This window comes from Microcaecilia unicolor, chromosome 6 (genome assembly GCF_901765095.1).
Source record: "Microcaecilia unicolor chromosome 6, aMicUni1.1, whole genome shotgun sequence".
In the NCBI taxonomy this organism is placed as follows: Eukaryota; Metazoa; Chordata; class Amphibia; order Gymnophiona; family Siphonopidae; genus Microcaecilia; species Microcaecilia unicolor.
The window spans coordinates 42,612,897-42,627,344 of NC_044036.1; the positions used below are offsets into that span (position 1 = coordinate 42,612,897).

The following is a 14,448-nucleotide window of genomic DNA, read 5'->3' on the forward strand; positions in this document are numbered from 1 at the left end:
CAGGTGCTGACCGTACACGCTGTACCGACTATTACCTTTGGCTGTCAAACTCAGGAAATTGCCGCCAAACCTACCTGCCTTGCAAAAGCCGGTCTTCGTGAATATCCAGTTGTGCGCCTCCCGCTGAATATCGGATTTAACTGGCCTTGTCTGATATAACCGCTTATGTGCCAGGTTTGCCCACTAATCTTCCGGCTAACTTTTTGAATATCGGGTGGTTTGTGCACCCAGCATTTTAGTGCATAAATATCAGCGGCGTAGCAAGGGCAGGTGGGGGCAGTCCGCTCTGGGTGCATGCTGCTGGAGGGTGCAGAGAGCAGCCGTGCGCCTGTCACCTCCGCTGGTTCCCTGCTCCCTCTGCCCCAGAACAGGCCACTTCCTGATCCAAGGCAGAGGGACCAGGGAGCCAGTGGAGCTGGCAGGCACGCGGCTGCTCTCTGCACCCTCCAGCAGCCAAGAATGCACCGGGGGTGGGGGGGGGGGGGTCTTGATGCTCCGGGGAGGGGGGTGTCATTGCGCAGGGGTGTGTGTGTGTCGTGCTGCACCCTGGGGGGACGGACGCCGCTGCACCTGGGGGGGGGGGGGGGGACCTAGGATCGCCACTGCTAAATATAGGTGACTTTTATAGAGTTACCTCCTATTAGTACATGTATGCCATACCTTTGGGGGTTGATCTGCATGATAGTACACTAAATTTTATCATACAGGTGTTAAAATGTATCACACATTAAGAAGTTTTTTAGTATACACGTTATAGTTCACAGTTTATTAAAATTTGCTATACTTCCATTAGCTAACTAGCAGATCACAGCAGTTAATAATCTAAAAACAAAACAAATAGGAAAGGGATTATAAATCAAAAAAGGAAAGAAAAACTCAGGCAGAACTTAAACATAAAACTGACACTCAGAGACAGGAGAAGATAATAATTAGGGACAAAGTACCGTAAGGTAAAAGCAAAACAGTGGTATGAACAGAAAACAAACATTTTAGGATGGAATTCTTGCCAGGTCTTTAGGGCAGACAAAAGAGGGTTCAGCAAGAATTTGGAACACTTTCAGTATGAGTTTCCACACACAGGCTATAGTATCATATAAGTAAAATGATCTGTTTATAAATATCACAGTATTAATTTTGCAGTTACTGAATTTGTCTTTTTATTGATTATCTTTGATTGCCATGTTCCTTGATTCATAACTGATTACACTCAACTGACTTGTTGAGCCTTGGTTAGCCATTGCAAAACAATTTCAAAAACGCCATTTGTAATAATGCTGCTTTGTTTCTTTCTTTCTTCTTTTTTTTGTTGTTGGGAAAATATGTATGAGTAGCACCAATTTTAACAATTACAATAGTACTGGGGGAAATATATCAATATTATAACATGAATGAGAAAATTTAAGTTTTGTAATTTATCAGACAGCCTCATATGCCTATACACCAAAGACCTTGGAGACAGACAGCCTGCTCAGAAGCACAAAGCAGTTTTAAGGCATCCCTAAAAATGCTTGGTAATGCAGTATATTTATTTCATTGCCGAAAGAAAAAAAATGTTAGTTTTGTTTCACTTTGGAAGTATAATGTTTTGTGGGGAGGACTGGATGTTGGTTTTTTTATGATTCATAAAGTTCAAATTATGAGAATGTAAACATTATGCATGGAAGTCGATCACACAAAAAAAATAACAGATACTAGAAAGCCAAACACAAGTGAACCTAAATCCATAGTTGGTAGGACCCAATCAGGCAGTAAAAAGAAACAAAAATTAAAGATGTGTATACATTTATATCAGTACAAAAAAGGTGATGAATCAGCCTATGTTACTTATCTGATTACACAGCTGGCTTAAGGGGGCTTACTTGTGGAAATGAAATAAGATGGTCTGGATGAAGAAAAATAAACCCATTACCCTAATAATCTACAATAGATTTGCAAGAGAACTTCAGGGCAAACATAACCCCCACATCCGTCATTCTCTAGGGCAGCTTAATGAACTTCTTGCAATCTGAGTGCTTTGGATACATCTGGTTAGAATCTGACAGGGGTCATTTCATAATAGGGTACCTATGTGAAATATCCACAAATACACTTATTTTATATCTCAAGGGTAGTGGCAACCATTAAGAAGTCTAGGCTGTTGCCTAGAGTGGCAGCTTCTAGCAGGCACAAAGAGCAGCTGCAGTCAAGCCAGAGCACTAGGTTCTGAATCCACAAAGTAGAGAGTGACACAGTCATGAAAATGGTCCCCATCCCCACCATATCCCCACTAATTTAAATATGGAAATAAGTCACACATATCTTGAAGAAGAAATCTATTTAACAATCAAGAAAAATACTGATTATATAGTTCATCATTTCCTAAAGTTCATGTAAAAATAAGAGTCCATCAACTGTTTCAAGCTTCAGCTGTATTCTTTTGCCATCTGTGGTAGATCTAGCACATGAAAATGTCTTTTCAGATCAAGTACTGCTTGCTGGAACAGCATAAAGATACTTTTTAAGCTTACTGTAGGCCACACAAGTTTCCAAGTTCATTAAGAAGCAGTTCTTCCAAATCAGTGCGCTAGGGCTAGGTCTAGGGCTCTTCAGCTTGGAGAAAAGACGGCTGGGGGGAGATATGATAGAGGTCTATAAAATAATGAGTGGAGTGGAATGGGTAGACGTGAATCGTGTGCTTACTCTTTCCAAAAATACTAGGACTAGGGGGCACATAATGAAGCTAGAAAGTAGTAAATTTAAAACAAATCGGAGAAAAGTTTCTTCACTCAATGTGTAATTAAACTCTGGAATTCTCAATTTAAGTCAGGTCTAAAGACACATCTTTTCTCTGAATCCTTTAATGCTTGACCCATAGGTATGTTACCACCTGACTGTGGCTGCAGATTTGATGCCCTCTGTATGCATGCTATGCTGAATGACTTTTCTTTAAAGTTATTGTAGTTCCTTTCCTATTTTTCCATTTTGTAATGCATTCTAAACTGCCGAGATGGTTCTACCGATTAGTAGTATATCAAATGGTGAATAAGCTTGAAACTTAGAAACCTGAGGGTGCTACTGCTTTAATGCTCCCTATCCCCACAGTAAAACCATAATCATTATTACTGTTACTGTGGTAATACCGTGCAGATCGTCCCTGTCCCCGTAGTAATACCATGGAGATCATCTCCGCCCCCACAGAAATTACTATGGTTATTGCTGAGTTACCACTTTCCACATTACTGTACAGATGAAGATAAAAGTAATTTTAGATGTGGTACATCTGTTTGTGTTAATTCTTTTGAATTAGAGGGTGAATTTATTCATCTTAATTTACAAATGAAACACAGATTTGGCACACCCTCCAATTGTCAAACTAGCAGAGTGGATTATACAATAATGTCAATGTCAACTGATATATAGTGGTCAAAAGATTAGTGATCAAACGTTGTTTTTTTTTTTCACCTGGTGTGCCTTAATTATGACTTTCAATGCATGCTGGGTGAAAAACCTTAACACAGGTTAGTAAATAGGCCCCTTGGTGAGCTCTAGTATGTTATTGCCTGTGTATCAATTTGTGGGTCATGAAGCTATTATGCATTCTACTTTACTTTTGTTCATCATAGACTACAAAGTAATTATCCTTTCATTCAGTTGAATCTTCCCTATTGAGTTACAGGTTTAATGAACCCACAGATAATTGCATTAGAAAAACTTTAGTTTTTAGGGTAATTGGCATATTCAGATTCATGTTTGCCTATCCTTTTGGCAATTTAATTGTATCTGTGCAGCTGAAATCATATTGTCTATGAAAGGCTTGGTTAGCTCTCTGTTAATCACAAGAATTCATTTATTTATTTAAAAATGTATTAACTGCACCATCCAAGATTCTAGGCGGCTCACAATTGAAACACACAAAATAAAATAAAATTAGGATTTGGGCTACAATGTCACATATGGTGATGTCATCAAGGGGGCGGGGATATGGACAGGTATGGGCAGGGTTTTGGCATGTCCTTGATTCTCATTGGCTGTTAGGACCAAAAGCGGGCATGGCCACCTGTCAAAAATATGCAAATTAGCTTTGACAAAAGCAAGTGAGATACACTACTAACAATTCAATCTCCTCCCTCCTCTTCTGAACTTTACATTTTTTGATTTAATTTCAAAAAATATGCAAGACATTAGAAATAAATTAGCTACATGCTTTGATGTAATTCCTGCAAACTTAGCCTTCCCTATAGATATAAAGAAAATTGATTTTTTTATTCAAAATAAATAGATAATTACATCTCGCAAAAAGATGCCGGGGTGGGGGGAAGAAATGCATGCTGACCCAATGGATTGCTGTGTATGCCCCACCTGTAATCACGTGATAAATCACGAGATTAACATTTTTTGTTTCGTGATTAATGCCAATTAGAAATTTTAATCGAAATGCAGCTCTCTCTCTCTATCTCTCTCTCTGTACATACATACATACAAATTAAATGTGGCTGATTGGTTTCTGGAGTGCATTACCTCTGAAGACTTCCTCCACCAACATCTAAATCAGAGTGTAACATCTTTTCTCAGCACATACATATATATTAACAGCACTTAAGTGGCTATCTGACGATATTCAGTACCGGATAGCTGGCTCTCCTGCACTGAATTCCGTTGCTTAGCGGCTTAAAGATAGCCGGTTATATCGGGTGATATAACCAGCTATCCACCAATTTTTAAAGTGAGAGCGGCCAAGTTTGGCTGCCACAATAGGTGGAGTAACTTTGGTTGGTCTCACTTTAAGCGGTCAATGCTGAATATCAGCGTGGCTGGTTAAAATCGGACTGGCCAAAATTAAACTGGATATTCAGTGCCAGTCACCGGAAATGGACTGGCATTGAATATATCCGGGTTTAGCGGGAGACAACCCGGTTATCTCCCTTGGTCTGAATATCGGGGCCATTATTTTTCCTCTTTGCCTTTGAGAGAGAAATACGAGATCCTTTTTTTAAATAAGATGGAGCCTCTCATTTCAGGGCTCCTTACCTGAGGTAGATCTTGGCCCTGTGACTGTTCCTTAGTTTTGATCTGGTAAATTGTAGGGTAAAGTCAGCTGTTGGGTGTGGGGACCACTTACATATGGTAAGGCATTCCAGGGGGCAGGGAATAGGTGGACTAGGATAGGATTGGTGTAAAGGAGGTTTTTGATGGGTTTTGGAGGGCTCACTTCCACCACAAGTGTAACAGTTAGTGTGAGATATGTAGGACTGGCCATACCTTCTGAAGTTGTCATATAGCCTGATATGCACTGTTTCTTTCACATCTTTGGGGGGTGAGGGGTGGGAAGGGGTCATTGGGGGAATAAGGGGGGGTCATGCCTTAATCCCTCCAGTGGTCATCTGGTCATTTATAGCGCCTTTTTGTGACATACTCCTACCTCCAACAAGCCTGATTGTGATTTGCACACACTGCAGAGAAAAATGACTCAAATCTGAGTTTTGAAAATCACGATTTGGATGTTTTTTGGAGAAAAATGTCCAAATGCCACTTTATGCTGTTTTTGAGACATTTTTCTGTTTTAAAATGAGCCCCACAATGTTACTAAATTCATGTTTTATTATCATTGAAAATTTAATGAGCAGATCTTGTTGTATAAGATAACCCAAGACAGAGATCATCATTTCTGTTTGTTTTAATGCTGTATATTTTTCAAGCTTTTACAGCAGTATATGCAAGAGACAATTATCAGTGTGTTCTTTAGTTTAAATTTAATATTTTTTCAGAGAGCTTTTTGCATACTTTATATACAATTTCAATAGACTACTGTAGCTAAGGAAAATATTTTTACAAACGCAAGTAGGTCCAGTGGGCATTGTAAAAGTTAGAGGAGAGATATTCTGATGAAATGCTATATATTGCTTGAGGTAGTTCACAAAAGAGGGTACATTTATAAGTAACTTGAACATTTACAGCAGCGTTTTACATGCTCAAGTAGGCACATCAAATTTCCTTGGGGTATATGCACATATAAGTAGACAGTCAGACAACATTGCATCTGCTTTTATTTTATATACAGATAGGTGCCCCTGGGGACAGAAAATGGGTGAGCCGATGCATTTACCCTTATTTGGTAGCTTGTCCTCTATCAGTAGTAACACCAGATTTCACTAATAGTCACAAAGCACCATTTTGAAGTTGACAGCCCACAGGGCCGCACTGACCTGGGATTGCTCCTTCCCCCTCCCCCCAACTAAACATTAAGGAGAATCCAAGTAGGTATTGTTGGTGGTGGGAGGATGGAGGATATTTGATTGGATAGGATTCTTTAGGGGGTATGTTTGATTAAGTTAGGGATGGAATGGGGGCAGACCTATACCACTGGTTCTTTGACAAGATAGCAGCTCCGCCCTAGGCCCTGCTGTCTATGTGTTGGTACAGCCAGGCACGTGCCAATTTCTTACCTACTGTACTGAGGTAGTGCAGATTAGTGACGCAAATTGAGCTATGTATGGTGAAATGTGTTATTTTACCTCAGCCTAATAATTACCCTTCTTAATTACTCACCATTTCTAAATCCATGCTCAAGGTGAATTACATTTAGGCAACAAGTTTTACCCTGGCCAAGTGAACTCACTGTATAAGTTGTGCACTTTATTAATACGATTAACCCTATTCACAAACATCCTTTCTTTCAACACCTTACAGGGTATGTGCCTTTTATACTCCAGTAACACATCTAATATTTACTTCCCATGAAATCAACTGTGACATTTAAAACTTTCCTATGCTTATAGGAAGCCAGCCCCAAAATGTCCCCTTCTTTTACCTTGTCATATCACAATATAGATTTTATTACCACAAATCTGCTGTTAAGGGGCAAATACTCCCATTTGAAAACCATTTTGACATACTCTAAAGGCTAATATCTTATGGTGTATTAGGTTTTTATATTTATGTTTCTAAATACTATCCTCCTAATTATATATATATATATATATATATATATATATATATATATATATATATATATATATATATATATATATATATAGTCCACCTGATATTCAGAGCTATTTAACCGGCTAAGCGCTAATATTTAGTGCAAGATAGCCAGCTATCTTGGCTGAATATTAGCACTTAGGGGGAGATTCTATATATGGAGCCTAAAAAATTGGCATGGAAATCACTGCCAACTAAATGTATTCTATAAGCGGTGCTTAGATTTAGGCGCAGTATAAAGAACCGGTCAGCTGATGAATATTGGCTTAACTGGTTATGTGCATAGTGGCCACCCCCTCCCCCAGAAGTTCAATGCTGGTCACTGAATACGGCCTGGCATTGAATTTCTGGGTTCACCGTCAACTGTGGGAGGCAGAGCAGCGAACTCCCACAGTCTGAATATTGGCCCCATTATGTATGCATCTTAAGAATTCTTATAAGGGCCAAGAGTTGGATGCTAACATTTAAATTTGCCTTATACATGGTGTAGGCGATGGCGTTTGCAATGCCAACATTGAGGTGCTAACATGATCTATTCTATAATGGATTCTGGGCGCCTAGTTGGCCAGTGGTATTTCTGCAGCAAGGGGGTAACATGATTTAACCTACGTGTTGACAAAGAGTGCAGATAGCAGTGTTTTGTAAGGACGAAAGATGTTTGAGATTGACCCAGCTACAACCTAAACAAACGATGTTACAGTAGTCCAATCTGATGAACAGTAGGGATAGGATAAGCACATGAAAGGAAGTAGGGGTGAAGTATTTCCTAACAGAACAAAGTTGATACAAGATATAGAATCCTGATTTACACAGACCAGAGATCTGAGGAGTAAAGACAGATTTGAGTCCAGTGTAATACCTAAATAACGGAAAGAATCAACCGTAGAGATGGAAGTACCAAATAGATTCAGTGCATTGCAAGAGAGTGTATAGAGAGAGGCCTCCCATAAACCAACAGGAAACAGTTTTCTAGGCTAGATTCAGGCTTTAAAAGTACTGATTGCTGTGGGCTAAATATCAGAGGGAGAGATCTCAACAGATTTTAATTGTATACTGTCATAAAGCACAAAGGCTTTAGTACCCGTGTGTGCATGCTGTTAATTTCTTCAGATTTCTACATTTTCACTTTCCCCTGTCTCTTTTTGGATTTTCAGGTTTTATTCAACTGTCAACATCATCACATGCTTCAATATTTCAGATTCCAGCATGGAATTTTACTTTATCTTGTATACTCTCAAACAAAACTTCACATTCCTCTTTGCCTACTGGGGTGCCAAAGACCATTTACAGTATGAGTGAAGATCAAGGATTAAATCTAATGATGATATATTTGACACATGCTAATTCAGCAGAATTAGAGGCCAAAGAAGATGATTTCTGTTGTATTTCAAGTGAAACAGATGTGACTTGTTCTTCACCTAAAAATGATACAGAACTTAAGCCTTTTTTGTCAAATATGACAGGTGGGTATCCAAAAAGCATTTAATAAAATATTATATTTCTTTCAAGCTTCCACATAAAAGCAGTTTATTGCCTTGTCCTTAATTTGTTGGAAATTTAGGGCCCAATGTTTAAAACAATTTAACTGGTCAGGAAAGACCAAGTTAAATCGCAGTGACCAGGTTATATACATTTTTTTCAATGGCACTTAACCAGAGTGCTACCGTTTAAAATCTAGGCAGACTCAACACTTATACCTACTTTTGCCCTTGAACCTGACCAGAACTGGGTTCTGAGACTCTTTTTTTCCGTTATAGAGATTACTTGTTTTTTGGTCATCGTATATGTTTATATTTCCTGATTTATCCAGGTCCACGCAAGTGAGGTGCAAGGCTGCAAGTGGTGGCTTTGGGGGCAACCTTTATCCTTCAGTTTCCTTGTAAATGCTGTGGTAAAGTTGAGGGTGGTAATTATATGTTTTTTGATCCTCAAGAATTGAAGAGTTTTATTGATGGCAAAAAGTCTCCGTCGAGTCTAGTGGTTACTGTTACATAAGAACATAAGAGTAGCCATATTGGGTCAGACCAATGGTCCATCTAGCCCAGTATCCATTTGAATAGCTGTAACTGAATTGTTTTCCTTCAGGTAGTTTTTGTTCTTTGACTCTCCTGATGAGTTTAGCTCTTGTTTGCCTTTTTAAAGTTTCCTTTATTTCCTTCACATTTCTCCGGATGTGGAGTGATTTTCTTCACCTCTCCCCATTTCTCTCATCTTTTTTTGTTACATTTGTACCCCGCACTTTCCCACACATGGCAGGCTCAATGTGGCTTGCATGGGGCAATGGAGGGTTAAGTGACTTGCCCAGAGTCACAAGGAGCTGCCTGTGCCTGAAGTGGGAATTGAACTCAGTTCCTCAGGACCAAAGTCCACCACCCTAACCACTAGGCCACTCCTCCACTCCTTTCTTTTTTTCACTTGTTAATGATAATATTGTGTTTCTCTTTTTCCTAGTTTTTTTCAGTGATGAATCTATTGTATATCACTATTTTTTTTCACATGATACTTGATGTATTTTGAACATTTATAAATAAATAATTAAAATCTAGGCAAGACTACTTCAGCACTGTCCACTGAGTGCCAGGGCACAGTTGGGGTGGACCCAGAAGTTACCCAGGCACTGCTGACATTTAGTGGCAGGCCTGAATAACTGACTGGGCATACAGGACCACATAAATTGCTGTACTATCTACAGAGTGCCCGTTTATTTAGTGCTGGTACCTGTATAGGCACATATCAGCCTATGGTGGTCAGCAGTTTCAAAAACACAGGCTGAATATTGAAGGCTTAAAGACTGATCAGAGTTGAGTAGACAAGATAGGCATTGTACAAGTTTCCTTTTCCCCACCTTTATGACCGTCAGCCAACGCTGACCCAAAGTGGGCATGAGGTAAATATGCTTGTGTGGGGTGTCCCCCAGCCCATCATATGATCTTCTCTGACCCTATCCCATCCCTGCATGAACTTTTCCAACATTCTTCCATTCTTCCTGCATCCTTTCCAACTCTCTGTATCTCAGCATAATTTTTTCCTTATGTTCTTCCACTAGGAGGAGGAGTGCAACACTTCTTACTTGTTTCTGTCACCTCCTCTTCTAATTTCATTCTGTAGTGTTGCCAGCCTTGTTCACTTCAAGCTTCAAACTGAATCCAACAAAGGAGGAAGCAAGCGCAGCTCAGAAGTGTCGCTTTCCTCCTGCCTAGGAGAACAAAATAGGGGTTGAGGAGGAATGTATTGGAATGTTGGGTCTCAGATGGTGCCCCTGATTTATTCTGCTTCAGGAATAGCTCTGCATATAAATCTGCCAAGGTTCCCCCTAATGCTGAGATGTTTGATTCTGTTTCCTATTCTGAATCTTCCACTGCATCAGTTTTTAAAGTTATGAAAGCTCAAATAAGATTTCCTTGGACTGATATTCAGCCTGCGGCAATCGGCATTTTCTTAAACACTGATCGCTGCAAGCAGAATTAGGCCCAGATAGTCAATGCCAAACCATGTCTGGGTATCAGCACTGAATACCCGGGGCTAATAATAGTGGATCTGACTGCTGGGATTATGCGAATCCTGGCCGACATTCAGCCAGGACCCGCATAAAGGATGCAGGTGCCCTCTGCTCTATTGATTCTGCTTCCCTCCCCTGCAGTACTGATCCCACTCCCACCACACCCCTGAGGGCAAGCAGGGCCAACTGAGCCCATAAGCCCCCCTTAGACCTACCATGAAGAGTCCTGGTGGTTCAGTGTGCTCCTAAGGGTGGGAGCAACGCCTACTCCTGCCCATGGTGGCTCCTTGTTGAAAATGGCTGTCATTGTAGCATCTCCTTGCCCTTAGGATGCCATTGGACCACCAGGACTCTTCAGAGTAGGTCCTGGGGGACCTAAGTGGTGGGAAGGATGGGGTTGGACTTGGTCAGCTTTACTTGGCTTCAGAGTTGGAGGGTGATGGCATCGCAGGGAGGGTGGGGGGCACTTGGAAGGTTGAGGCAGCAAAATAGAAGTTAACTGGGCACCAGCCAGTATTTTGAAACAACAAAAAACAAGAAAACACACCATGAAACAAATGACTGTCAGGTTGAAAACAAAATGTGGAAAGTTTTATTTTTCATGCAGCACATAATTAAGCTGTTGAATCTGTTGCCAAAGGATATGGTCAAGTTGATTAACACACTAGTCCTTGGAGGAAAAATCCATAAAATATTATTTGCCTGGTAGACTTGGGAGAGCCATTCATTGTTCAACAGTGAAAATGAACTAAAAGAAATAGATCTACCTTTTTGGATATACTGGGTACCTGTGATCCAGACTGGCCGCTGTTGGAGGCAGGATGCTGGGCTCAATGGACTTTGGTCTGACCTAGCATAGCTTTTCTTATGTTCTTATGGATTCCAGACTTCAGTTTCTGAATTCCTTAAGTGGGAGGAACTAGACAACATTGTATGTTCACTTCATGCTATAAATAAAAGATATTCGAACAGCTTGGACAACATTCAGCACTGTCCCATCAGTGCATAAATTTTTGCATGTATCTGAATTTTGGAGAGTGAAAGCCTATGGGACCTTTTTTACTAAGCTGTGCTAAAAAGTAGCCTACACTATGACTAGTGCGTGGATTTCCCATGCGCTGAGGCCACTATTAGTGAGACTGTAAAATGGCTGGGTTTCCCGTTTCCCACATTAATGACTATGTGCTAATTTTGCAAATAGCGCATGGCCATTAGCACGGGAGCCCTTACCAACACCTGTTTTCTAGGCGGTAAGGGCTCCCGTGCTAATCACATGCTAATTGGTTGGCCTGTGCCAGTGTAGCTGCGCTAACCGATTAGAGCACAGGCACACCTCTCCACTCCCAAACATGCCCCAGGGCTACAAAATGGTACTGTTTAGTATGTGGGAAACGGATGCCAATCCGAAACTACCACAGGACATCTGATCATGCTCCGCGGTAGTGAATTTTAACCTGCGGTAAGCACGCGTTAGTACTTACCACAGCTTAGTAAAAGAGCCCCTATGGTGATTGTCCTTAGAAAAGAAGGGAAAACCCTTCCTCCAGTATTTGCAGGTTTTTTAAATGTAGTGTTTACTTTTGCCAAAATGCTTTTGATTCTGTTGTAACACTTACCTGTAAATATATTTTTGTGGTGGGAAATAAGCATCTATCTATATATTTTTTCTCCTCTTCTTTATGCTTAGTATTTTTCTTGTGAATTTATTGAAAATGCCCTTCTACAGATATGTTGTACATTTTTTGTAATGTAGATTTAAAGTGGAACATGTGGTGTTGGACTAGAGGAGACATGGAGGCTGTAATTTGTAACTTGAAAGCGTCTGATGAGAAGTCTCAAGTGAATAGTGAACACAGAGCTAATCTCTTCTATGTTTTGTAAGTACCAAATCTGTGAATTTTCTCCTGTTATCAGTGGGAGTTTGTAGGGTCAGGCAGCTGGAAAATTTTTGTTTTGCGTCATTTCCCATGCTGTTTCCAGGAATTTTATTTGGTGTTTTCTTTGACATTTTGTCATTATGGGAGCAGTGGGAGAAATTTGATATATGGCGCCTTAAAAATTGGCGCCATAAAACCAATTTTGGTTTTAGAATACGCTCATGTGCCTTTCTTGCGACCAAAATTTAGATGCACCCATTTAGGCTACCTAAAACCAGGCCTGAATACCTGCGACCAAGTTAGATGTAGATTGGGTGTATTCTATAATAGTGTGCATAGTTTTTTTAAATGCCCACAACCCACTCATTCGACACCCATGGCTATGCCCCCTTTTCAACTGTCTGCATTAGAATTTATGTGCACCGTGTTATAGAATACGCCTAAAATGTTCTGTGTGTAAGTTCTAATTAAAGCCAATTAATGTTGCTGATTGGTTGTTAAGTACCAATTATCACCTCTGATTACACTGTTAGTCAATTAAATTGTGTGTACAATTTGGCCATGCGGCCAAATTAATACACACAACTTATGGCGCCATGTACAGAATTTGGGGGAATGTCATTAAGCGAGCACACTGTTTGCAAAAGAGTGCACACATATGAAATGGTTCATGCAGTTGCACTCTATTGGAAGAGAGTGCACCCTCTTTGCAAATAGTGTTCACTCTGCAAAGAGTGCACACCATTATGGGTAAACAAAAAAATACAAAATGGCATATTTTTCCTGCTCATTTTTGTTTGACATGCAACAGCATGCAAGCGACTTGTCGTTGACATATTCTGTGTTTTTGCAAATGGCAGGCCATCCCAAAGAGTTTGTAGGGACATGCAGATCATGCATTCACTGTCACGTGTTCTATTCTTTTTCATTATCTGTTTCCATTGAAAAATGGGCTAAAGGAATGCCAAGAGACTATGGGGCTCATTTTCAAAAGGGGAAAATTCCAAACAGTGGCATAAATCTACATTTGGACATTTTTCTGTGAAGTCTGTCAGAAGTGCGTTCAACTCACAAGGGGATGTGTCAGGGGTGTGTTAAGGGTGAGATCTGGGTGTTCCTAACACTAGATATTTTTCTGCCATAATGGAACAAAACAAAAACTTCCAGGGCTATAGTTGGATGTTTTGGTCTAGACCTATTTTATTAATGAATAAGCCACAAAAAGTGCCCTACATGATCAGATGACCGCTGGAGGGAATCAAGGATGACCTCCCCTTACTCCCCCAGTGGTCAGTAACCCCCTCCCACCCTCCAAAATGTGATTAAAATAATTACTTACAATCCTCTATGCCAGCCTCACTACTCAGGTCCATTAGAGCAGCATGCAAATCTCTGAAGTAGTCTAGTGGTGGAGTATACTAGTGAACTATGGACAGGTGGACCCAGGCCCATACCTCCCCCTACCTGTTACACTTGTGGTGGAAACTGTAAGCCCTCCAAAACTCACCAGCGAGCCTTCTCAGGAGTAGCCCCCACGCTCTGGAATTTACTCCCAGAGGGGCTACGTATAACTTGAGACTACTTCTACTTCAGGTGAAAACCTGACTCTTCTCCCAAGCTTTTATTCCATGGCGTCCCACAGATCATTCCAGAGACTTGTGGTTGTACAGAGAACCTCCGAGGTTTTCTATATGTGGACCTGTGCAGCCAGCTAAACCTCAGTATTCTCTCTATCTAGCAGGTGGAGGGACATCTCTGTGCAGATCTGGTTTGATCTGGCTACTGGTGTCTTTTGGGCCTAGTTTAGCACAGACAGGAGTTGAGTTGCTATTTGCAGCTTGTGTACACATGGTGGTGCCAGGTCCCTCCCGGTCTCCCTCTACCTCTGTCGCCCGGGGCTGTTGGCCTGATCGGGTGTTTCCTTTCTCTCCTGACTAAAAAAAAAGGTAAGAGACTTTGTTTTTGTTTAATCATACGGAGGAAGTAGACATTCTGCCGAGTCAGTTTTGGGACAAGAGTTTGTGGAGCATGTCAGTGCCTTCTGAGGCGGCTAAGCGCTGCTCCTTGTGTGGGGGCCAGAGAGCAGCATCAGGGGAGTGTGAGTCCTGCCAC

At 40.8% G+C, this 14,448-nt stretch overlaps 1 protein-coding gene across 1 annotated transcript in view; it reads left to right on the forward strand.

Moving 5' to 3' along the window:
- LOC115471817 (leptin receptor-like) overlaps positions 1-14,448 on the forward strand; it is an 89,359-nt gene that overhangs the window by 41,968 nt on the left and 32,943 nt on the right. Inside the window, exons 3-4 of the mRNA XM_030205656.1 lie at positions 8,115-8,423; positions 12,213-12,336. Coding sequence (XP_030061516.1) covers positions 8,115-8,423; positions 12,213-12,336 — 433 coding nt within the window. The remainder of the gene's footprint in view (positions 1-8,114; positions 8,424-12,212; positions 12,337-14,448) is intronic.